Source organism: Macaca mulatta, chromosome 19 (genome assembly GCF_049350105.2).
Source record: "Macaca mulatta isolate MMU2019108-1 chromosome 19, T2T-MMU8v2.0, whole genome shotgun sequence".
Classification (NCBI taxonomy): domain Eukaryota; kingdom Metazoa; phylum Chordata; class Mammalia; order Primates; family Cercopithecidae; genus Macaca; species Macaca mulatta.
This window is the reverse complement of record NC_133424.1, coordinates 15196038-15221024: the sequence shown is the minus strand read 5'-3', so window position 1 is coordinate 15221024 and position 24987 is coordinate 15196038. Positions and strand designations below refer to the sequence as shown.

The following is a 24987-nucleotide window of genomic DNA, read 5'->3' as shown; positions in this document are numbered from 1 at the left end:
GAGCTGAGATCACGCCACTGCATTCCAGCCTGAGTGACAGAGCGAGACCCTGTCTCAAAAAAAAAAAGAAGAGGAGGAGGAGATTAGGACCCAGACACAGAGGGAGAACCAGGTGAAGACACAGAGAGAAGAGGATGATCTACAAGCCAAGACAGGAGGCCTCAGAAGAAACTAACCCTGCCAACACCTTGATCTTGGACATCCAGCCTCCAGAACTGTGAGAAAATGCATTCTGTTGCTGAAGCCACCCAGTCTATGGTCCTTTGTTATGGCATCCCCAGCAAACTAACACACAGTAGACAAGGAACACCCAACAAAGTGGCATTTTGAGAAGCACTAACATTGCAAGAGCTAATAGCCCAAGAAAGTCCACACAGAAGTAAAGTGAATTTTTATTTTTATTTATTTATTTATTTATTTATTTATTTATTTATTTATTTATTTATTTTTGTGAGATGGAGTCTTGCTGTGTCACCCAGGCTGGAGTGCAGTGGCGCGATCTCGGCTCACTGCAACCTCCGCCTCCTGGGTTCAAGCAATTCTCGTGCCTTAGCCTCCTGAGTAGCTGGGATTACAGGCACATGCCACGACGCCCAGCTAATTTTTTTGTATTTTTAGTAGAGACAGGGTTTTACCATGTTGGCCAGGCTGGTCTCGAACTCCTGACCTCAGGTGATCTGCCCACCTCAGTCTCCCAAAGTGCTGGAATTACAGGCGTGAGCCACTGTGCCCGGCAAATAAAGTGAATTATATCATCAAAGATGTTACAACCCACAGACAGCTCAAGGGCACATGTTGGCGGATATGTCCAGCGTTGCCCTGTTTGGATATGACCAGGTTATGGCCTGCCTGGCCACACGATGTAGGGGTCTTGCTTTTCAGCTGGTATGCCTTTCTAGAAGTTCCATGGACCAGCCAGGTATGAAGGTGAATGCCAGTAGTCCCAGCTACTTGGGAGGCTGAGGCGGGAGGATCACTCGAGCCCAGGAGGCAGAGGATGCAGTGAGCTATGATTGTGCCACTGCATTCCAGCCTGGGTGGCAGAATGAGACCCTGTCTCAAAAAAAAAAAAAAAAAAAAGGATAGAATTTCCATGGGCCAAGTCTTCTGGCAAAGGTCTGATTCTGCCACTTAGCTTGTGCAAACCTTACCCAAGACATTGAGAAAGCTGCTGGTCCAAAATACTTTTGATAGTTTCTGGGTTATTTGTGCTGTTTGAGACCAGGAAGGAAGCAGTGTCCGCAGAGGACAACATGGGGTAAGTATAGAAGCTCTCCTGTCTTCTCTGCTGATGTTCTGTAATTTTTAGGTTTGTAATTTGCAAAGATGGCGGGGACTACATGAGACCAGTCCATTTAATGTATTTCTGTGCAAGGCAGATCTAGAGGTCTAGTTCTAAGGGAAATTTTGCTGTCACCACTTTCAAAGCTTTCATTTAAAAAAAAAAAAAAAGGAAAAGATGGGGAAAGTAAAAATAAAAATAAAAATATCGGCCAGGTGTGGTGACACATGCCTGTAATCCCAGCACTCTGGGAGGCCAAGGCAGAAGGATTGCTTGATCCCAGGAGTTTGAGACCAGCCTGGGCAACAGAGTGAGACCTCATCTCTATAATAATAATAATAATTTTGAGCCAGGCACAGTGGCTCACACCTGTAATTCTAACAATTTGGGAGGCCCAAGTAGGAGGATCAATTGAGGCCAGGAGTTTGAGACTGGCCTGGGCAACATAGTGAGACTCCCTCTCTTTAAACACTACAAAAAATTGGCCACACATGGTGGTGCACATGTATAGTCCCAGCTATTCAGGAGGCTGAGATGGGAGGATGGCCTGAGCCCAGAAGTTTGAGGCTGCAGAAAAAGGAGCCCAGTCCCAGCTCTTTGTGGTTCAGAGGCGCCAGGATATTTCATCCCAGGTTCAATACCAGCCCCAGGGTCTTCAGGGCTAGTATCACTTCCCAAGAGTCATGATCAGGAATTTAGTGAAGATCCGTTCAACCCCAGAACTGGGAGACCTCCCACCACCAAGCTCTGAGCGTCCTCCCAGCTCACCATCTACTAGGACAAGCCCAAGTCTTCACTCTAGAGGCAGCCTGACTTGCATCCCTGGGAATTTGCTGCATCCAGGGTGCCAATCCTGCGTGGGGCACATCTGTGTCCACTCATGAAGAGGCAAGGCCGTCCACGAAAGGGCAGGAGATTCTCATCTCAAAGAGTGAGGGACGCTCAAATATGGACCCCCCAGCCTCGGTCTGGGCTTCAACAGGAACATTTCCGCTCGCAAATCCAATACGTAGTTTTGTAGCAAGACAGATCATTCCAGGTGCCATCTTTGTTCATGGCAGCACAGTCCTCATTGTGGATGTTATTGGGTTCCTCTGGCTCCCAGAAGCTGGATGGAGGAAAAAGTGGGCAGAGGGACGGGGATCTTTAGGGGTGGTGAAACTCTTCTGTATGATACCGTAACGATGAATACCTGGCACTACGTATTTGTCAAAACCCGTGTTAAGCAGCGCGCGGAGGTTTACACTTGTGATCAATTTCTGAATCTGGTCAGTTTCTGTCTTGTCTTCCAAAGACTCTTTCTTTTACAACCTCCCAACCCAACCTTCCCAACCTTCTAAGAATTGTTTAGATCATGTAGGGTCTTGCTTAAAGCAGGGCCTGATTCAGGAACTCGAGCGTGTAGGATTTATTAAAGGATGTTCTTAGGAGAGAGGTGAGGGAAGCCAGACGGAATGGGGAAGGAATTGAGCAGGAGCGTGGACTCAGATGACTCTAGCCTCAGCCCGACCCCAGCAGAGACCACTGGGATGTGAACAGCACCAGGGTCATCCCAATTTGTCACAAGGGGTCCAGGCTTCTCTTAGGCTGTCACTGGTTGTGAGCTGACCCCAGTGGAGTTGGGTAACATCTTAGGTGAGCAGGCTGCCATTCAGCTGAGAACAGCTTTCCAGAAATGGCACTCCTGTGAGCCTTTAGCAGCCAATGTTCCACCAGGTGCAGTGGTTCACACCTGTAATCCCAGCGCTTTGGGAGGCCGAGGCGGGTGGATCGCTTGAGGTTAGGAGATCGAGACCAGCCTGACCAATATGGTGAAACCCCATCTCTACTAAAACTACAAAAATTAGCTGAGTGTGGTGGCGGGCAGCAGTAATCCCAGCTACTCGGGAGTCTGAGGCAGAGAATTCCTTGAACCCGGGAGGTGGAGCTTGTAGTGAGCCGAGACCATGCCACTGCACTCCAGCCTGGGTGACAGAGCAAGACTCCCTCCATCTCAAAAAAAAGAAAAAGAAAAGAAACAGCTCCTGACTCCTTCAACCATGTACTCCATCACCTTCTCCCCTCCCCATGGTCAGGGCCCACAGAGGAAGCAGAGAGACCCCAGGAAACCTGAGCACTTGCCTTAACGTCACAGGAGACCCATCCAGCCACCTCCAGTCCCCTTCTTGGCCCCTGTCATTCAGCCCCAGCCAGTGCACCCGTGGAGAGCCGTGAGCCTTGGCCACAAAATTCTGCAAATACAAACTCCATTCAGACAGCCATTCCTCTGCATGACCCTCAGGGTGAGGACCTGCCCTCTACCCTGTCCCACACATTTAGGGCTTGGGAACGTCACCTCCCACAACCCGTCCATATCCCCATGGTACGCAGAACAGGATCGATGTCTTCCTCCTACTGTAGTGTGTGTGGTGGGAATAATCGTGCTACTTTTTCTCATGCAACCTGTGAACTGCTCTGTGCCTCAGTTTCCTCACCTGTAAAATGGGTTAACAGTAGCTATCTCCTGGTGGTGTTGTGAGGATTTTTTTTTTTTTTTTTTTTTTTTTTTGAGATGGAGTCTTGCTGTCACCCAGGGTGGAGTGCAGTGGTACGATCTCAGCTCACTGCAGCCTCTGCCTCCTGGGTTCAAGAGATTCTCCTGCCTCAGCCTCCCGAGTAGCTGAGATTATAGGTACCTGCCACCAGGCCCGGCTAATTGTTGTATTTTTTAGTAGAGATGGGGTTTCGCCATGTTGGCCAGGCTGATCTCAAACTCCTGCCCTCAGTTGATCCACCTGCCTCAGCCTCCCAAAGTGCTGGAATTATAAGCATGAGCCACCACACCTGGCCTAATTTTTTTTTTTTGAGACAAAGTCTCACTCTGTCAACTAGACTGGAGTGCAGTGGTGCAATCATGGCTCACTGCATGTCCCAAAGGTCACTGTAAGTCTCCCAAAGAGCTAGATTACAGGCATGAGCCACTGTGCAGGGCCTCATACTGTGACGTCTTAGTATTTAGCATTATAGCATTTAAGTGACATTTTTAGCAATAGTAACTGATGTTTTTTGGTTTCTCTTGCACTTTTGTGCCACTCCGTAGCCTTAATCTGCATCCAAACAGCACAGAAGTTCATTGTTCCAGGAAAAGAAAGAAGGAAGATGGAAAGTAGGTTTCCTGGTTTTGGTATTTCAAAAGCTCAGGCCTTTGACATGCTGCCTCATACCTGTAATCCCAGCACTTTAGCCAAGGAGGGAGGATCACTTGAGCCTAGGAGTTCGAGACTAGCCTGGGCAACATACTGAGACCCCCATCTCTACAAAAATTTGTAAAAAATTAGCCATACATGGTAGTGCGTGTCTACAGTCCCAGCTACTCAGGAGGCTGAGGTGGGAGGATCCCTTACGCCCAAGAGTTCAAGGCTGCAGTGAGCTATGAATGCACCACTGCACTCCAGCCTGGGCAGCAGAGCAAGACCCTGTCCCGAAAAAAATCAAAATCCCAGGCCTCTGGAAGAAAAGAAAAGACTTATGACAAAGATAAAAGATAGGGAAGAAAATATAGTTAGAAGCAACTCCTCTCCAGGCAAACTAATTTATGGCGAAAGAAATTAGACTGGTGGTTGCAAGTGGCGGCAGGGAAGGATTAACTAGAAAAAGGATATGAAAAAACTTTCTAGGGTGGTGGAAAGATTATAAATATTGGTTAGTTTGACAGTTACACAGGCGTATGCATTTGTCAAAGTTCACTGAACATACACCAAAGACCTGCGCATTTTACTGTATGCAAATCACATTTAACTCACCCAACTTACCACCAAACCAAGATTTCTTAAAATGTGGGGAGGTGGCCAGGCACGGTGGCTCACGCCTGTAATCCCAGCACTTAGAGAGGCTGAGGCGGGTGGATCACCTGAGGTCAGGAGTTGGAGACCAGCCTGGCCAACATGGCAAAATCCCATCTCTACTAAAAATACAAAAATTAGCCAGGCCTGGTGGCATGCCTGTAATCCCTGCTACTCGGGAGGCTGAGACAGGAGAATTGCTTGAAACCGGAAGGCGGAGGTTGCAGTGAGCCGAGATCACGACAGTGCACTCCAGCCTGGGCAAGAAAACGCGAAATCCCATCTCAAAAAAAAAAAAAAAAGTGGGGAGGTCAAAGTACTGGGATTACAGGCGTGAGCCACCACGCCTGGACCATTTTAGACTTTTTGACTGCCCTATGATATCAGTTAGCTAATGAGGTTAAGAAAAGTTATGATTTTATAGTTTATCTGGCTATTGGTGCTACACGGGTGTGAGTAACACTCATCCCAGCTTTCCACATCCTGGAATTATTTGCGCTTTAAGAATTTTTGACTATAATCTATTGCATGTGTTCTACTATAGGCAATGCCAATTGATGTTTGCTTTTATTTACTTGCAGTTTTGATTTCTTCTTTAACCCAAAGTTATCTAGTGACTTTAAAAAAAAAAAAATTTTTTTTTTTTTTTGAGACAGGGTCTTGCTTTGTCTCCTAGACTGAAATGCAGTGGCATGATCCCAGCTCACTGCACCCTCTGCCTCCCGGGTTCAAGCGATTTTCCTGCCTCAGCCTCCTGAGTAGCTGGGATTACAGCCACGCTCCACCATACCCAGCTCATTTTTGTATTTTTAGTAGACAGCAGGTTTCACCATGTTGGCCAGGCTGGTCTCGAACTCCTGACCTCAGGTGATCTGCCCACCTCGGCCTCTCAAACTGCTGGGATTACAGTGCGAGCCACTGCAGCTGGCTGACTTTAAACATTTTTAAGGTGATTGAAATTTTTGTAAAAGAAAATATTTCTGTCGTTATAGCATTGTGGTCAAAGAATGTGGGCAATAAAATTTCTGCTTTGAGGGAAAAAAAAAATGTGGGGAGGTAAGGTCACCATGGGAAGGAAATAATAAATGTGTAGACATGGAAGGCCCCTGAGAGAAGAATCTGGCATCTCATTTCCGGTGAGCAGCAGGTGATGGTAAAAACCCCAGATGGGCTTGGAGACTAAAAAGCAGAAGGGGCCTGGGCACTATTTCCTGGGTAAAGCCCCAGGGAGGTGTCAGAAAATCAGAGAGTGGAAAGGGCTTCCTGTCCCATCAGATTAGACGGAGGCTTAGAAGGCCTCACAGTGTCTTAGACCCCAGAATGGGATAGGAGGAGCAGAAAGATCTCTTGTGCCCAAGAACAGCAGAAAAAGACCTCCAGGCCCAAAGGCTTTGCTGATGGAAGAGTGGGATGCCTCGGGGGCAGCCTAGGTGGTCCAAAGACTGAGCCCCAGAAAATCAGAAGACTGTTTAACATTTAGAGAGTCCTTGCTATTTCTAGGCACCAAAATCAGAACAGTTGAAGAAGAGGGAACTCATATGTCTTGGTCATCACTGGATCCCCAATATGTAGAATGCTCTCTAGCACATAGTAGGTGCTCAGGAAATGTTGGTTGACTTAATGAATTAAGAAGTGAGCTATGGACTAGGCATGGTGGCTCACGCCTATAATCCCAACACTTTGGGAGGTCAGTCAAGAGGGGCAGATCACTTGAGATCATTAACTAGACAGCGGCCTGGCCAACATGATGATACTCTAACTCTACTAAAAAAAAAAAATACAAAACTTAGTTGGGAGTGGTGGCACGTGACTATAGTCCCAGTTACTTGGGAGGCTAAAGCAGGAGGATCACCTGAACCTGGGAGGTAGAGGCTGCAGTGAGCCAAGATCATGCCACTGCACTCCAACCTGGGCAACAGAACAAGACTCCATCTCAAAAAAAAAGTGAGCTATGCTACTTTGCGCAAATTGTCTCACTGGATTCTTATCACGACTCATTGAAGCAAGTATTATCATTATGCCCATTTTGCAGATGAGAAAACTGAGGCACAGAAAGGTTAAATAACCTTCCCAGGATCATTCAGTCTGTAGATGTCCCAGTAGATATCAGTTTGGAGTAAAGACAATAAAGACCCGATGTGTGCTTCCCTCCACCTTGACCCCATAAAAGCTGTCCCCATTTAGAAGTAAAATGGCAGACCCCAATTGACTGAGAGTAAATGTACACCAGTCTAGTAGAATGAAAACTCAAGAGAGAAACTAAAATGAGTAATTTAAAGGAAATTTAGTTGTATTTCTTGTGAAACTGAGTTAGGGAATATGATTTGTACCTGCCTCATTTACATTACCTAATTTAATTTCTTCAAAAGCCCTGTTTTGGCCGGGCACAGTGGCTCATGCCTGTAATCCCAGTACTTTGGGAGGCCGAGGCGGGTGGATCACCTGAGGTCAGGAGTTCAAGATCAACCTGGCCAACATGGAGAAACCCCATCTCTACTAATAACACAAAAGTTAGCCAGGCGTGGTGGCACACACCTGCAATCCCAGCTACTCAGGAGGCTGACGCACGAGAATCACTTGAACCCAGGAGGCGGAGGTTGCAGTGAGCCAAGATTGTGCCACTGCACTCCAGCCTGGGTGACAGAGTGAGACTCCATCTCAAAAAAAAAAAAAAAAAAAGAAAGAAAGAACCTCTTCTGACTGACATACTAATTTATAGGTTGTCCTGAGGATTGCACGTGTTAATGAATGTAAGATGTAAAGTATTTGGAATACAACCTGAAACACAGAAAGTGCTACCTAACAGATATTCATTATTGTATTTTCATGTTAGAGATAAAACTAAAACTTGAAACCTACAGAGGTGAAATCAACACAATCAGAATTCGAACTCAAAAAACAAAGCATGTCTTCTTAACCTCTGCATGATACTATCTTAGGGAGAGCTTGCGGTTAAAGTTTTAGTAACTGAAAAGTAATTCTAATTTCTTGCCATCCGGGGAAGGGAGGGATGTGTGCACCCTGGAAGAGAAGCGGGCTGTCCCTGAATGTTCTCAAAGGTTCAGTGGGAACAACTCACGTGTTCAGCAAAGCTATTGATGATGACCAAGTGAGAGTAATTCTCCTGGCAGAATATCCGAGCTTCATCCCATGACTTGGTGATTGGGGAGAAGTAATAACACTTGCCCTCAAAGGGCAGCCAGCCTTCCGGACAGGTAACTCGGCGGCAGCCTGGGAACCAGAAAGAATGCTGTCAGGATGGCCCCAGAACCTGAGCCATGTACATAGTATGCCATGTACAGTTGTGCAGGCTGTACACTGCTCAACTCCAGCAGGGAGACACCATTCGCATAGATTGCACTGAGAATCACTTCACAATGGAGTGATATAATGTGCCAGCTCTGCCATGCCCCCCATCCCTGGGCAATTCCCCAAGTCTCACTCACCTAATAAGCCCCGAAGTTCCACCAAGGACTGGTTGGTGTCAGCTCTTACACGGTCAATGTCATGCTTCAGGCCAGCTAGCCCTGACATGCCAGTCACTATCAGAAGGGATAGGCCTGAGGGTTAGAGACTCAAAACCCATCCTACCCATCCACCACGTACTGCAGACACATCGGAGAGAGAAGCAAGGGTTGCTCTCCCCACTATGTCCACATTCCAGTGGGTCATGCTTGCGCCCAAAAACCACATGTACAGTGCTCAGAATCCGAGAATGGCTCAGAGGAGGGATCAATCCCGGGGACGTGGGGAAGAGAAGGGGTGGTGGGCACCCTGGAGGAAGTGGGTTTTAAAGGAAGAAAGTTATTCGATAACTGTGAGGTGAGGAAGAGGCATATTAGGCAGGGACTATCTTAAAAGCAAAGATGCAGGCTGCCCGCGGCAGCTCACACCTGTAATCTCAGCACTTCGGGAGGCCGAGGTGGGCAGATCATTTGAGGTCAAGAGTTCAAGACCAGCCTGGCCAACATGGTAAAACCCCGTCTCTACTAAAAATACAAAAATTAGCCGGGCATGGTGGTGCATGCCTGTAATCCCAGCTACTCAGGAGGCTGAGGCAGGAGAATCACTTGAACACCAAAGGCAGAGGTTGCAGTGAGCCGAGATCACAACACTGTGCTCCAGCCTGAGCGACAGAGCCAGACTTCGTCTCAAAAAAAAAAAGCAAAGATACAGAGGCAAGTATGTTGTGGTAACCTGGCAAAGCCTGTAAGAGTGAAGGGAAAACTCAGAAAAGCTTGAGATCAAAGTAGAATGAGCTCGGATGCCTGGATCCTTTATTTTATTTTTTTTAGACAGAGTCCTGTTCTATCCCACAGGCTGGAGTGCAGTGATGCAATCGTGGTTCACTGCAGCCTCAACATCTTGGGCTCAAGTGATCCTCCCACCTCAGCCTCCTGAGTAGCTAGTACTACAGGTACACGACATCATGACTGGCTAATTTTTTTAAAATTTTTTATAGAAACGGGGTCTTGCTAGGCCGGGTGCAGTGGCTCATACCCATAATCCCAGAACTTTGGGAGGCTGACGCAGATGGATCACCTGAGGCCAGGAGTTTGAGACCAGCCTAGCCAACAGGGTGAAACCCCATCTCTACTAAAAGTACAAAAGATTAGCCGGGAGTGGTGGCAAATGCCTATAATCTGAGCTACTCAGGAGGCTGAGGCAGGAGAATCACTTGAACCTGGGAGGGGGAGGTTGAAGTGAGCCGAGATCGCATCGCTGTACTCCATCCTGGGTAACAAGAGCAAAACTCTGTCAAAAGAAAGAAAGAAAGAGAGAAAGAAAGCAAGAGTGCAAGAAAGTAACAAGGAAGGAAGGAAGGAAAGAAGGAAGGGAGAGAGGGAGGGAGGGAGGAAGGAAGGAAGGAAGGAAGGAAGGAAGGAAGGAAGGAAGGAAGGAAGGAAGGAAGGAAGGAAGGAAAGAAGGAAGGAAGGAAGGAAGGAAAGGAAGGAAAGAAAGGAAAGAAAGGAAAGAAAGGAAAGAAAGGAAAGAAAGGAAAGAAAGGAAAGAAAGGAAGAAAGGAAGAAAGGAAGAAAGAAAGAAAGAAAGAAAGAAAGAAAGAAAGAAAGAAAGAAAGAAAGAAAAGTTAGCCATCCAAAGTGCTAGGATTACAGACATGAGCCACTGTGCCCAACCTAGTATGTGGATCCTTGAATGCCAGACTAAAGGTTTCACCTTGGACTCTGGACAATGAGAAGCCATTGATGGGATTTGAGCTTGCTTGTTATGAAGCATAGGGTGAGGCAGTGTGGAATGGAGAAATATTCAGACTTCAGCAGTCATGATGAAAGCCATGCCAGGTCAGAAGATTCTTCTGGAATTAATGTGTGTATTATCACTACTCCCCCCACGAACTCTTCCCTTTTTCAATACTCGCTAGCTCAGTAGCTGGTCCTTCAGTTGGATAAAACGGAAACACAGGTTTTAGGCCAGGCACGGAACACTTCAGGAGGCTGAGGCAGGAGAAACACTTGAGGTCAGGAGTTTGAAACCAGCTTAGTCAACATAGTGAAACCTCTTCTTTAGAAAAAAAAAAAAAATTAAAAATCAGCCGGGTGTGATGGCACGCGCCTGTGTCCCAGCTACTCAAGAGGCTGAGGCAGGAAGATCTCTTGAGTGCGATCACGGCTCATGATCAACCTCAAACTCCCTGATTCAAGAGATGCTCCCACTTCAGCCTCTTGAGCAGCTGGGATGACAAGCACACACCACACACCACCACACCCTGCTAATTTTTTTTAGAGATGGGGTCTTGCTGTATTGCCCAGGCTGGTCTTGAACTTCCAGCCTCAAGCAATCCTCCTGCCTCAGCCTCCAAAAGTGCTAGGATTACAGGCATGTGCCACTGCCCCTGGCCCAGTGTGTATTTTATACTTAGAGCACATCTCCATTTGGACTGGCCACATTTCAAGTGTTCAACAGCCACATGTGGTTTGTAGCCACCATATTGGATGGTGGAGGTCTAGACACATATACACATGCACACTTCACAGGGACAGGGACTGTGTCTGACATGTTTACCATTTTATCCCCCTGGTACCTAGCACAGTGCCCAGCAAAGATGGGGATGAGGTTGGATTTTGGAGTTGGATCTGAGGATTGGGTTAGGGCTCAATAGGAGTGGCATGAAGGAATGACTGAAAGTACTCACTATTTGCTCGCCACGTCATCTGCTGAAAGCTTAACATTCTCAGTTCTTCCATCAACTCCTGGTCTATGAAGACGAGTCCACATTGAGCCCAGGTCCTCCTGTGCTCCCTCCTCAATCTCTCCCCATGTCCCATCATGGCCCTACTCACATTTAATCAGGGTCACGGTGAGACCCACGCAGCCCAGGATCAGGGAAATCACCACCGGCAGACACAGGTACATCATGCACCTCTTCTGGCAGCAGCCAGGACCTTCAGATGTCTGATTGAGCCAGGGCGCTGGAGTTGCTGGGGAGTGGGCATGGGGACAAAGAAACTAATACTGGGGCTTCAGAGAGTGAGGAAGAGACTTTAAGTCTTTCTCCAAGAGCAGGGGGCAGAATTCTGTAGTCATGACTGTTTCAGCAGACAAGGGCAGCAAGAGAGGGTTAGGGAGAGTAAACCCTGGGGAGGCTCAGGATCTTTTTGATGCATTTACTGTGCGCTAAGCATCATGTTGCATCCTTCTCTTTTTCCTTCTTGAAACAAGGTTTCACTCTGTCATCCAGGCTGGAGGGCAGTGGCGCAGTTATAGCTCACTGCAACCTCTAACCCCTGGGCTCAAGCAATCCTCCCACCTCAGCCTGTCAAGTAGCTGGGTCTATAGGTGTGTACCATAAGGCCCAGCTAATTTATTTTATTTTTTTGTAGAGATGGGGATCTCGCCATGTTGCCCAGGCTGGTCTTGAACTCCTGGCATCAAGAGATCCTCCCTGTTTCAGCCTCCCAAAGTGCTGGGATTACAGGCGTAAGCCACTGTGCCCAACCTACATCCTTCTTATCTTATTGGAGTCTCATCCTTATGATGTAGGTTATAAGTATCATCTCCATTTTGCAAGTGAGTAAAGTGAGGTTTGGTGAGGTTAGGCATGACTTGGACACAGCTTTGTTCTTCATATCTACGATGCATCATCTTCGACTCTCCAGAAGCCCTTGCCCAAGTTGCTCCTGGGTCAGGGACGCTTGTGGACCACGGCTTCTAGAGCAGAGAACATTTCCCGTATCGCATGCAAGCAGACACCTGAGCTTCTGGAGATTTGGCCTAGACTCGGAAAGGAGCAGCTTCTTTTTTTTTGAACACGGTCACCACTGACACCATCACTACCTCCACCACCGCCACCATCGTCACTCCCAACAACACCATCACCACCTCCACTACCACCATCATCTCTACCAACACCACCATCAGCACCACCATCATCACTACCAACAACACCATCACTATCTCTACCATCACCACGATCATCGCTACCAACATCGTCACTACCTCCACCATCACCACCATCACTACCAACAGCATGATCGCTACCTCCGCCATCACCACCATCATCACTACCGACAGCACCATCACTACCTCCGCCATCACCACCATCATCACTACCAACAACACCATCACTATCTCCACCATCACCACCATCATCACTATCAACAACATCACTACCTCCACCATCACCACCACCATCACCACCATCATCACTACTGACATCACTACCAACAACACCATCACTACCTCCACCATCACCACCATCATCACTACCAACAACACCATCACTACCTCCACCGTCACCACCATCATCACTACCAACATCAGCACTACCTCTGCCATCACCACCATCATCACTATTGACATCATCACTATGGCACCTCCATCGTGACTACCACCACATCACTACCAACAACACCATCACTACCTCCACCACCACCATCATCACTACCAACAAGATAATCACTACCTCCACCATCACCACCATCATCACTACCAACATCATCACTACCTCCACCATCACAACCATCATCACTACCAACATCACTACCTCCACCATCACCACCATCATCATTACCAACATCATCACTACCTCTACTGTCACCACCATCATCACTACCAATAATATCATCACTACCTCCACCATCACCACCATCATCACTACCAACAACACCATCACTACCTCCACCGTCACCACCATCATCACTACCAACAACACCATCACTACCTCCACCGTCACCACCATCATCACTACCAACAACACCATCACTACCTCCACCGTCACCACCATCATCACTACCAACACCATCACTACCTCCACCGTCACCACTATCATCACTACCAACAACACCATCACCACCTCCATCGTCACCACCATCATCATGACCAACATCATCACTACCTCTGCCATCACCACCATCATCACTACCAACATCATCACTATTTCCACCATCACCACCATCATCACTACCAACATCATCACTATTTCCACCATCACCACCATCATCACTACCAACATCATCACTACCTCCACCATCACCACCATCATCACTACCAACATCATCACTACCTCCACCATCACCACCATCATCACTACCAACATCATCACTACCTCCACCATCACCACCATCATCACTACCAACATCATCACTACCTCCACCATCACCACCATCAGTACCAACAACACCATCACTACCTCCACCCACCATCACCACCCTAACACTATCTCACTACCATTATCAATATTAACAGCACCATCACCACCTCCACCATTACCACCATCATCACTACCAACAGCACTGTCATTACCAACACAATCACTGCCTTCACCATCACCATCATCATCACCAACAACATTGTCATTGTCAACAATACCATCACTTACTTCTACCATCATCACCAACACCATCACCACCAACACCATCACTACCACCACTATCACCATCACCATCCCACTAACACCATCACTGCCTTCATCATCACCACCACCATCACCAACAACATCATCACTACCTCTACCCCCCATCACCACCATATCACTGTCTCCACCATCATTACCATCATCAATACCAACAACACCGTCACCATCTCCACCATCACCACCATCATTAGTATCTCTACCATCACCATGAGCACCCAACAATGCCATCACTACCTCTACCATCGTTACTACCACCAACCATCCTCTTCCTTTCCATCATCTCCTTCTTCATCCTTCCATCACAATCACCAACAGAACCATAAGTACCATCATCATTATCAAAAACAAAACAACCACATAACTCTGGTCCTCAGAAGGACAAAAAAGAAAACATGTTTGCAAACTCTGATGTCAAGGAATGGCTTTCTCACTTAGAGCAGTGCCCACTAGAGTAACTCAGAACAGTGCAGCAGGTCCTGAGGGAGCAACTTCTTAAAGGAGAAGTTCCTCTGACTCAGGGTCTCACTGTAGAGTCATAGGTCTCAATCAGATACACTAGCCACTGTCAGAGGGGAAATGGGAGGACACTTGCAGGGGATAATAACTTACCGGCCAGGGATGGCTGCAATGGAGAAGGCTCAAGATTCACAGCTGGGAGAAAGGGGGAGAGAGGTTTATTCAGAAGATGCCGAAAGACTCTGTCTTCCAAGATCAACAACCTCTGCTTTGTTCTCTGGTGAGAGTTTAGGGGGCTGGCTGGGGGCAGTGGCTCATGCCTGTAATTCCAGCAGTTTGGGAGACCGTGGCGGGTGGATCACCTGAGGTCAGGAGTTCAAGACCAGCCTGGATAACATGGCAAAACCCTGTCTCTACTAAACATACAAAACTTAGTCAGGTGGTTCGTGTCTGTAGTCTCAGCTACTCGGGAGGTTGAAGCAAGAGAATCACTTGAACCCAGGAGGCAGAGGTTGCAGTGGGCCAGGATCGCGCCACTGCACTCCAGTCTGGATGACAAAGCAAGACTCTGTCTCAAAATAAATAAATAAATGAAAATTGGGGAATTGAAAGGAAACATCCAGGTATCCCCTCTTAAGCATCTTAAAGGGTCTTCCCACTGCTCACCCGGTTGAGGAGGTGGACAGGTGACAGAGACGAGGTCCAGTCCTAGAAGAGATGAGAAAGTCATTTCAAGAAGGGCTTCAGCCAGGTGAGCAGGAAAACGCCAGCCCTCAGCTCTCACCTGTCATGTTCCGGGGCTTGCAAGGAATTGGGGGTTTCTCTGTTTCCTTTTCTGAGGAGGGAGGAATGGTTGCTGAGGCCCAGAGCAGGGCAAAGCCAGCTCTGGGTCTCCTACACTCCCAGCCCCAACTCACCTGCTCTTGGAGGTCTTGGTGGAGCACTTGAACCTGGAGAAGAGAAGCTCAGCGTGAGGGCTCGGCTGAGGATGGGAATGAGTCAAAAGGAAGTGATGGAAACAGGGTTAGGACTGCAGTTTAGGGTTGGAGATTGGGTTGGAGATGGGGTGGGACATGAGAATGGAATTGGGATTAGGGATGGAGATAGGATTAAGCTAGGATGACCAACCAACCTGGGTTGCTTGGTGTCTCCATATTTTTTTTTTTTTTCAGACGGAGTCTTGCTCTGTCTCCCAGGCTGGAGTGCAGTGGCACAATCTCGGCTCACTGCAAGCTCCGCTTCCCAGGTTCATGCCATTCTCCTGCCTCAGCCTCCCAAGTAGTGGGACTACAGGCGCCCGCCTAATTTTTTGTACGTTTAGTAGAGATGGAGTTTCACCATGTTAGCCAGGATGGTCTCTATCTGACCTCATGATCTGCCCGCTTCGGCCTCCCAAAGTGCTGGCATTATAAGCGTGAGCCACCGCGCCTGGCCATTTTTTTTTTCCCTTGAGATAGAGTCTTGCTTGCTCTGTTGCCCAGACTGGAGTGCGGTGGCGTGATCTCATCTCACTGCAATCTCTGCTCCCTGGGTTCAAGCAGTTGTGCCTCAGCCCCCCAAGTAGCTGGGATTACAGGCATATGCTACCACAGCCAGCTAACTTTTATATTTTTAATAGAGACGGGGTTCCACCATGTTGGCCAGGCTGGTCTCGAACTCCTGACCTCAAGTGATCCACCCACCTCAGCCTCCCAAAGTGCTGGGATTACAGGCGTGAGCCACCGTGCCCAGCCATATATATATATATTTTTTAAAGACAGTGCCTTGCTCTGTCACCCAGACCAGAGTGCAGTGGTGCCATCATAGCTCACTGCACCCTTGAACTCCTGGGCTCTAGCAGTCCTATCACCTCGGCCTCCTGAGAAGCTGGGACAACAGCTTCACATCCCACAACTGGCTAATTTTTTAATTTGAAAAAAAAATGTTTTCATATAGCTGGGGGTTTCACTGTGTTACCTGGGATGGTCTCTTTTCTGGGGCTACATTGATCCTCCCACCTTGGCTTCCCAAAGTGCTAGAATTACAAGCATGAGCCACTCCTCCTGGCCCAAACCTCCACTTTTCTCTTTCTTTTTTCTTTGGTAGAGATGGGCGTCTTGCTATCTATTGCCCAGGCTGGTCTGGAACTCCTGGCCTCCAGTGAACTCATAGCCAAGTGATCCTCCCACCTTGGCCTCCCAAAGCAGTGGGATTACAGACACATACCACTGCAACCAGCCCAAACCTCCACTTTTACATCTGATCAGACTCTTGCTGAACCCTGGGCTATGCCTTGGGTTTATTGAGATCCAAGACTAATAAAGCCCTGGGCTTTGAGTGGTAATGAGAGGAGATTGAGGATCCCACAGTCCACTCCCAGTTTCTCAAGCACCAGCTTTTATGACTCAGGGACTTCTTTCCTGTGCTTCTCTACCTCAGAAATGTCTACTCGGCAGGGCTCGGTGGCTCATGCCTGTAATCCCAGCACTTTGGGATGCCGAGATGGGAGGATCACCTGAGGTCAGGAGTTCGAGGCCAGCCTGACCAATATGGTGAAATCCCGTCTCTACTAAAAATACAAAAATTAGGCATGCATGGTGGCAGGCACCTGTAATCCCAGCTAATCGGGAGACTGAGGCAGAAGAATCGCTTGAACCCAGGAGGCAAGGTTGCAGTGAGCGGAGATTGTGCCACTGAACTCCAGCCTGGGTGACAGAGTGAAACTCCATCTCAAAAAAAAAAAAGAAATGTCCACTCATCCCTCAAGTCCCACCCCAAAGTCCCTTCCTCTAGTTGAGTCCTCAATCCCCCAAGGATTTTGCCAGTCTCCTGACCCCTCCTTTCTCAGCAATGCTCAACAAGGCTGTGTCCAAAACTGCCTCCCCCATCAGACTAGTAGATCCTCCTGGCAGGGTGTGGGTTCCACGGTGTCCGGCATGGGCTGGGTAGAGAGGAGACTGACTGTGTGTCTACAATGCCCAGCCAATGCCCCCTGAAGACCCTGTTCCCTGTATTCCCCCACGTGACACTCCAAAAAGTCCTCTTACCTGGCTTGGGAGGAAGATCCTTGTAGGGAGGCGTTGAGTTCTCATAGTCATCATCCTCCTCCTCCTCCTCCATGGTCCCTTCCAGGGGAAAAGCAAGTCAGCACCCAGCCATTCCCTCCTCCCTTCATCCCTCAAGCCCTGGTCTCTGCCTCAGCTGCCCCATGATGGGAATTCTGTACCCTGGGTCCTGACCACACCTGAGACCCAGCCCCAGCCCGGCCAGGGCCTTACCTGGTGGGTCCGGACACCCAGCGATAGTATGCAGGTTGTACATGGCTACAGCTAACACTAAGAACATGACAAGTGGCAGCCAGGTCTTGTCCCTCCTATTCAGGTGTCTAAGGCGTCTGTCTGTTTCCCTCTCCTTTCAAAGTCAAGTACACGCAAATCCGTCTTGGGAGAAGCCCCCAGACCTCACACACACACACACACACACACACATACACACACACACCTGTCTCCAGAGTTTGGATTCACACACAGAAGAAACAATGGGCCAGGTGTGGTGGCTCACATCTGTAATCCCAGCACTTTGGGAGGCTGAGGCGGGCAGGTCGCCTGAGGTTGGGAGTTCAAGATAAGCCTGGGCAACCAACGTGGCGAAACCGCGTCTCTACCAAAAATACAAAAACTAGCCTGGCGTGGTGGTGCACGCCTGTAATCCCAGCTACTTGTGAGGCTGAGGCAGGTGAATCACTTGAACCCAGGAGGCAGAGGTTGCAGTGAGCTGAGATTGCACCACTGCACTCCAGCCTGAGTGACAGAGTGAGATTCTGTCTCAAAAAAAAGAGAGAGGAAGAAGAAACAATGACAATAACGCCCCTTGCAGTGAGCCGAGATAGTGCCACTGCACTCCAGCCTGGGCGACAGAGTGAGATTCTATTGAAGAAGAAGAAGAAGGAGAAGGAGACGGAGAAGGAGAAAAGAAGCAAAAGGAGGAGGAGGAGGAGGAGGAAGAGGAGGAGGAAGAGAAAGAGGAGGAGGAGGGGGAGAAGAAGGAGAAGGAGAGAAGAAGGAAAAGGAGGAGGAGAAGGAGGAAGAAGAGGAGGGGGAAGAGGAAGAGGAGGAGGAGGAGGAGAAGGAGGAGGAGAAGGAGGAAGAGGAGGAGGAGAAGGAGGAAGAGGAGGAGGAGAAGGAGGAAGAAGAGGAGGGGGAAGAGGAAGAGGAGGAGGAGGAGAATGAGAAGGAGGAGGAGAAGGAGGAAGAGAAGGAGGAGGAGAAGGAGAAGGAGAGAAGAAGAAGGAAAAGGAGGAGGAGAAGGAGGAAGAGGAGGAGGAAGAGGAGGAGGAGGAGGAAGAGGAAGGGGGGAGAAGGAGGAGAGAAGAAGGAGAAGGAGGAGGAGAAGGAGGAAGAAGAGGAGGGGAAGAGGAAGAGGAGGAGGAAGAGGAAGAGGGGGAGAAGGAGAAGGAGAGAAGAAGGAGAAGGAGGAGGAGGAGAAGGAGGAAGAAGAGGAGGGGAAGAGGAAGAGGAGGAGGAGGAGGAGAAGGAGAAGGAGGAGGAGAAGGAGGAAGATGAGGAGGAGAAGGAGGAAGAGGAGGAGGAGGAGAAGGAGGAAGAAGAGGAGGGGGAAGAGGAAGAGGAGGAGGAGGAGAAGGAGAAGGAGGAGGAGAAGGAGGAAGAGAAGGAGGAGGAGAAGGAGAAGGAGAGAAGAAGAAGGAAAAGGAGGAGGAGAAGGAGGAAGAGGAAGAGGAGGAGGAAGAGGAAGAGGGGGAGAAGGAGAAGGAGAGAAGAAGGAGAAGGAGGAGGAGGAGAAGGAGGAAGAAGAGGAGGGGAAGAGGAAGAGGAGGAGGAGGAGAAGGAGAGAAGAAGAAGGAAAAGGAGGAGGAGAAGGAGGAAGAGGAGGAGGAAGAGGAAGAGGAGGAGGGGGAGAAGGAGGAAGAAGAGGAGGGGGAAGAGGAAGAGGAGGAGGAAGAGAAGAAGGAAAAGGAGGAGGAGAAGGAGGAGGAGGAGGAGGAGAAGGAGAAGGAGGAGAAGGAGCAATGACAACAGCCACCCGCCTCCCCCCTCCCCACTGCCAGTTGAGCTCCCCTACAGAGCACCAAGCCCTGTGTGGAAGAGATGGATAAGCTTCTTCCTTCAATCTAGACCAGAGATGCAATAAACTAGTAAAGAAACATAGAAATCAGCTGGGCCCAGTGGCTCATGCCCATAATCCCAGCACTTTGGGAGGCAAGGCAGGAGGATTGCTTGAGGCCAGGAGTTCAAGACCAGCTTGAGCAACATAGCAAGACCCTATCTCTGTTAAAAAAAAAAAAAAAAAAAAGTAGAAAAAACCATCCAGGCATGGTGGTGCACACCTGTAGTCCCAGCTATCAGGAGGCTGAGGTGGGAGGATTGCTTGAGCTCAGGAGGTTTACGCAGCAGTGAGCCATGGTTGTACTACTACACTCCAGCCTGGGCAACAGAGGGAGATCCCACTCTTTTTTTTTGTTTGTTTTTTGTTTTTGAGACGGAGTCTGGCTCTGTCACCCAGGCTGGAGTGTAGTGGCGCGATCTCGGCTCACTGCAAGCTCCGCCTCCCGGGTTTACACCATTCTCCTGCCTCAGCCTCCCGAGTAGCTGGGACTACAGGCGCCCGCCACCTCGCCCGGCTAGTTTTTTGTATTTTTTAGTAGAGACGGGGTTTCACCGTGTTAGCCAGGATGGTCTCGATCTCCTGACCTCGTGATCCGCCCGTCTCAGCCTCCCAAAGTGCTGGGATTACAGGCTTGAGCCACCGCGCCCGGCCAGATCCCACTCTTAAAAAAAAAAAAAAGAAAGAAAAAAGAAAAGAAAAGAGGCTGGGCGCAGTAGCTCACGCCTGTAATCTCAGCACTTTGGGAGGCCGAGGCAGGCAGATCACCTGAGGTCAGGAGTTCGAGACCAGCCTGACCAACATGGAGAAACCTCATCTTTTCTAAAAATACAAAATTATCAGGGCACGGTGGCGCATGCCTATAATCCCCGCTGCCAGGGAGACTGAGTCAGAAGAATCACTTGAACCTGGGTGGCGGAGGTTACGATGAGCCGAGATTGCACCATTGCGCTCCGGCCTGGGCGGCAAGAGTGAAACTCCGTCTCAAAAATAATAATAATTGTAAAGAAATTAAGAAACATTAAAATATGTTTTTATATAGACTAAGTATTATTGCTCTAAACCTAATAAAACGGAGCAATGGGATAGGATAAAAGCTAACATAGAGGGGTAGTCAGGAAGTACCTCCTAGAAGTGGTAACATTTGTAACAAGATGTTAAGGGGATAGGTGCTAAGTATTCCCCCACATTCCAGGGTGAAGTGCCAGCAGGGCACTGGGTCAGTTATCTATGGCTGCATAAACAATTACCCCAAAACGTAGTGACTTTAAACAACCATAAGCATTTATTATCTCACAGTTTCTGTGGTTCAGGAATCTGAGAGCAGCTTAGCTGGGTAGTTCTAGCTTGAGCTCTCTTGTGTGATTGTAGTCAAGATGTTGCCTGGGACTGCAAGTCATCTATCTGCAGGCTTGACTGGGGCTAGAAGATCTGCTTCTAAGATGATGCACTCACATGGCTGTTGGTGGGAGGCCTCAGTTCCTTGCCATGTGAGCCTCTCCAAAGGGATGACTGGGCATCTTCAGAACATGGCAGAGGTAAAGATAGAAGCCACCATGCTTCTATGATCTAGCCTCACAACTCGTAAAGGATGGTCTCCGCTATACAGTATTCTGTTTATCACACGGACCAGCTCTGAGTCATTGTGGGAAGAGACTACACAAGGGCATGAATACGAGAATGTAAGGGTCATGGAGAACCCATCTTGACTATCACAGTCATCTCTGCAGAACTTACAGCACCTGAGAGTCATATGAGCCATATATGCAGACCCTGAGCTTCACATGAGGCTTTACAGAGAGTGACTCATGCCTGTAACCCCAGCTACTCGGGAGGTTGTAGTAGGAGGATTGCTTGGACCCAAGAGCTCAAGGCTGCAGTGAGCTATGATTGCACCACTGCAGGGCAGCCTGGGTGACAAGCAAGACCCTGTCTCAAAAAAAATTTTTTTTTAATTCTCTGGTTTCCTCTCATAAAAACGAATGCGCTGACAATTGACAGTTCTCTGTGTGTCTCTTTGAGGGTTTGATTGAAAGGAGAAGGGATGGAAGGGGATGGAGGGGATTTCAAAACACAAAAACACAGTTGAGTTTGAGGACGGGGATGAAGATGAGGTGGGGTTTGGGTTAGAATTGGAGTTGGGATGGGGTGGGATGGGATGGAAAATGGGTTGGGGACAGGGGTGGATGTGGGTAAGGTCATGATGTGGTTAGAATGATGAACAGAATCCTTGCCAGGTTTGGGAATGGGGAAGGAGTCGAGGCTGGGCTGCAGTAGAGAGGGTGATGAAGATGGATTGGAGAGTGGATGCGAGGTTGCATGTGGAGGTGAGGACAGGACTGTGCTTTTGGAGGAGACATGGCCCTGAAGAAGGGAATGGGATTGGTTGGTCATATATGTAGACCCAGGGCTTGAGGGTCACATTAGGACCATAAATTGGAGATGAGGCAGTGAAACAACACAGCCCAGTTCACCTCCTACCTCATGCAAGTCCCATCATATTTCTGGACCTCCCAGGTGGCCCCACTCTGGACCCAGAGATGAGGGATATACAGCCTTAGCCCTCACAGAATGGCCCCTGTCTAAGGTCACCTGGACCAGACCATCAGCGTATCTCAGGGATTTTGGGTTTTGGGCCCCTGGGATCCCTCATGGCCTCAGGGTCCCTGGTGGCAGTAAACCCAGGAAAACCTCAACAACCTCCAGTTTCATTTTCTTTTCTTTTTTTAGAAGTGGCGTCTCGCTATGCTGCCCAAGCTGGAGTGCAGCGGCTACTCACAGGAGCAGTTGCACTACTGATCAGCTCAGGAGTGTCCAGCTGCTCCATTTCCAACCTGGAAACCCCTCCTTAGTCACCTTAGGCAACCTGGTGGTCCCTTCCTCCCAAAACGTCACCATATTGATGCCAAACTTAGTGCAGATGCCCGATCACATAGTTTACAATAGCCCAGAACTCCTGGGCTCAAGCCATCCTCCTGACTCAGCCTCCCAAGTAGCTGAGACTACAGATGTGTGCCACCACACACGACCCAAACCTCTACTTTTTTTTTTTTTTTTTTTTTTTTTTTGGCAGAGACAGGGTCTTTCTATGTTGCCCCAGCTGGTCTCAAACTCCTGTCCTCAAATGATCTTCCTGCCTTGGCCTCCCAAAGTATCGAGACTACAGACGCACACCACTGCGGCTGGCCCAAACCTCCACTTTTACAACCACTTAGACTCTTGTTGAACCCTGTGCCATGCCTTGGGTTTGAGATCCAAGTCTAAATAAAATCTGGGCTTTGGGTGGAAAGGTGAGGAGATTGGGAGCCCACAGTCCACTCCCAGTTTCTCAAGCACCAGTTTTTGTGACTCAGGGACTTTGCCCCCAACATTTCTCTCCTGGACTTCTCTTCTTAAGAAATGTCTAGGCCGGGCGCGGTGGCTCAAGCCTGTAATCCCAGCACTTTGGGAGGCCGAGACGGGCGGATCACGAGGTCAGGAGATCGAGACCATCCTGGCTAACACGGTGAAACCCCGTCTCTACTAAAAAATACAAAAAACTAGCCGGGCAAGGTGGCGGGCGCCTGTAGTCCCAGCTACTCGGGAGGCTGAGCCAGGAGAATGGCGTGAACCCGGGGGTGGAGCTTGCAGTGAGCTGAGATCTGGCCACTGCACTCCAGCCTGGGCAACAGAGCGAGACTCCGTCTCAAAAAAAAAAAAAGAAATGTCTACTCATCCCTCAAGTCCCACCCCAAAATCCTTTCCTCTAATTGAGCCCTCCATCCCTCAAGGATTTGGCCAGTCTCCTGACCCTTCCTCTCTCAGCCCTGCTCACCAAGACTGTGCCCAAACCTGCCTCCGCCATCAGACTGACAGGTCCTCCTGGGCAGGGTGTGGGTTCCACGGTGCCCGGCATGGGCTGGGTACAGAGGAGACTGTATATCTACAATGCCCAGCCAATGCCCCCTGGAGACCCTTTTCTCTGCATTCCCCCAGGTCATGCTCCAAAAAGTCCTCTTACCTGGCTTGGGAGGAAGGTCCTTGTAGGGAGGCGCTGAGTTCTCATAGTCATCATCCTCCTCCTCCTCCTCCATGGTCCCTTCCAGGGGAAAAGCCAGTCAGCACCCAGCCATTCCCTCCTCCCTTCATCCCTCAAGCCCTGGTCTCTGCCTCAGCTGCCCCATGGTGGGGATTCTGTACCCTGGGTCCTGATCACACCTGGGCCCCAGCCCCAGCCTGGCCGGGGCCTTACCTGGTGGGTCCGGGTACCCAGTGATGGCATACAGATTATGCATGTCTAACACAAGGAACCTGACAAATGGCAGCCAGGGCTTGGCAACCTCTGTCCCCTGTCTCTCCTACTCAGGCATCTGGGGGCTCTCTCAGTTCCCTTTTCCTTTCAAAGTCAAATACATGCAAATTCATCTTGACGAGAAGCCCTCAGACATCACACGTGCTCACCCAAACACATACACACACACAGAGCCTTTCTCCCCACTTTGGATTCATGCACATAAGGAACAATGACAACTGGCCTGGCGTGGTGGCTCATGCCTGGAATCCCAGCACCTTTGGAGACTGAGGTGGGTGGATCACTTAAGGCCAGGAGTTTGACACCAGCTTGGCCAAGATGGTGAAACCCCATCTCTACTAAAAATACAAAAATTAGCCAGGCATGGTGGCAGGTGCCTGTAATCCCAGCTACTCAGGAGGCTGAGGCAGGAGAATCGCTTGAACCCGGGAGGTAGAGGTTACAGTGAGCCGAGATCACATCATTGCACTCCAGCCTGGGCAACAAGAATGAAACTCCATTTCAAAAAAAATAAAATAATCCATATAAACTAATCCATTTCTGGCTGGGTGAGGTGGCTCACGCCTGTAATCCCAACACTTTAGGAGGCTGAAACGGTGGATCACTTGAATCAGGCATTCGAAACCAGCCTGGCCAACCTGGTGAAACCCCATCGCTACTAAAAATACAAAAAAAAAAAAAGAATAGCTGGGCGTGATGGTGGGCAACTGTAATCCCAGCCGGCACCTGTAATCCCAGCTACTCGGGTGGCTGAGGCAGGAGAATTGCTTGAACCCGGGAGGCGGAGGCTACAGTGAGGCAAGATCTTGCCACTGCATTCTAGCCTGGGCCAAAGAGCAAGACTCTATCTCAAAATAATAATAATAATAATAATAATCCATTTCCGTTGTTGTGAGTCACTCAATGTATGGGAAATTTTTTAGAGTCACTATAGGAAACTAATATGTACCCCAAGAGACAAGACCCCAATTTCCCTTTGTAGGGGTTTTTACTAGAGTAAGAGGAAATGCAACTCAAATTGGCTTCAACAACAAGCAACATTCATCAGGCCCATGGAGAGCATTAGGTTGGGTTTCCATAACTGAGACTCAGAACAAGAGTGTCTCAAACAAAACAGAATGTATTTCTCACCTAAAAGGCTCACTATAAGCAAGTGAGGGTC

At 49.0% G+C, this 24987-nt stretch overlaps 1 protein-coding gene and 1 long non-coding RNA gene across 5 annotated transcripts; both read right to left on the bottom strand.

The window, feature by feature from the left end:
- Positions 1 to 1640: 1640 nt before the first annotated feature.
- Positions 1641 to 23904, bottom strand: CLEC17A (C-type lectin domain containing 17A). 4 transcript variants are annotated; one of them, XM_015123086.3, is made up of 13 exons: positions 23766 to 23904; positions 23535 to 23612; positions 17461 to 17538; positions 15352 to 15384; positions 15219 to 15269; positions 15101 to 15142; positions 14588 to 14629; positions 11406 to 11543; positions 11258 to 11320; positions 8550 to 8645; positions 8183 to 8334; positions 3404 to 3513; positions 1641 to 2390 (listed from the first exon to the last, which is right to left on the bottom strand). In XM_015123086.3, exons 1-13 carry the CDS (start codon positions 23806 to 23808, stop codon positions 2258 to 2260), a joined length of 1059 nt encoding a protein of 352 aa, XP_014978572.3. In that variant the 5' UTR covers positions 23809 to 23904; the 3' UTR covers positions 1641 to 2257. The 4 variants fall into 4 exon arrangements, with proteins under 4 accessions (XP_014978572.3, XP_077834092.1, XP_077834091.1 ...); XM_077977966.1 differs by lacking the exon at positions 15352 to 15384 and having other exon boundaries at positions 15219 to 15290; positions 17436 to 17538; XM_077977965.1 differs by lacking the exon at positions 15352 to 15384 and having other exon boundaries at positions 15219 to 15290; positions 17443 to 17538.
- Positions 9386 to 9861, bottom strand: LOC144336765 (uncharacterized). Its single transcript, XR_013409092.1, has 2 exons — positions 9788 to 9861; positions 9386 to 9484 (listed from the first exon to the last, which is right to left on the bottom strand). It is a non-coding gene; the product is annotated as an uncharacterized LOC144336765 (long non-coding RNA).
- Positions 23905 to 24987: the final 1083 nt, after the last annotated feature.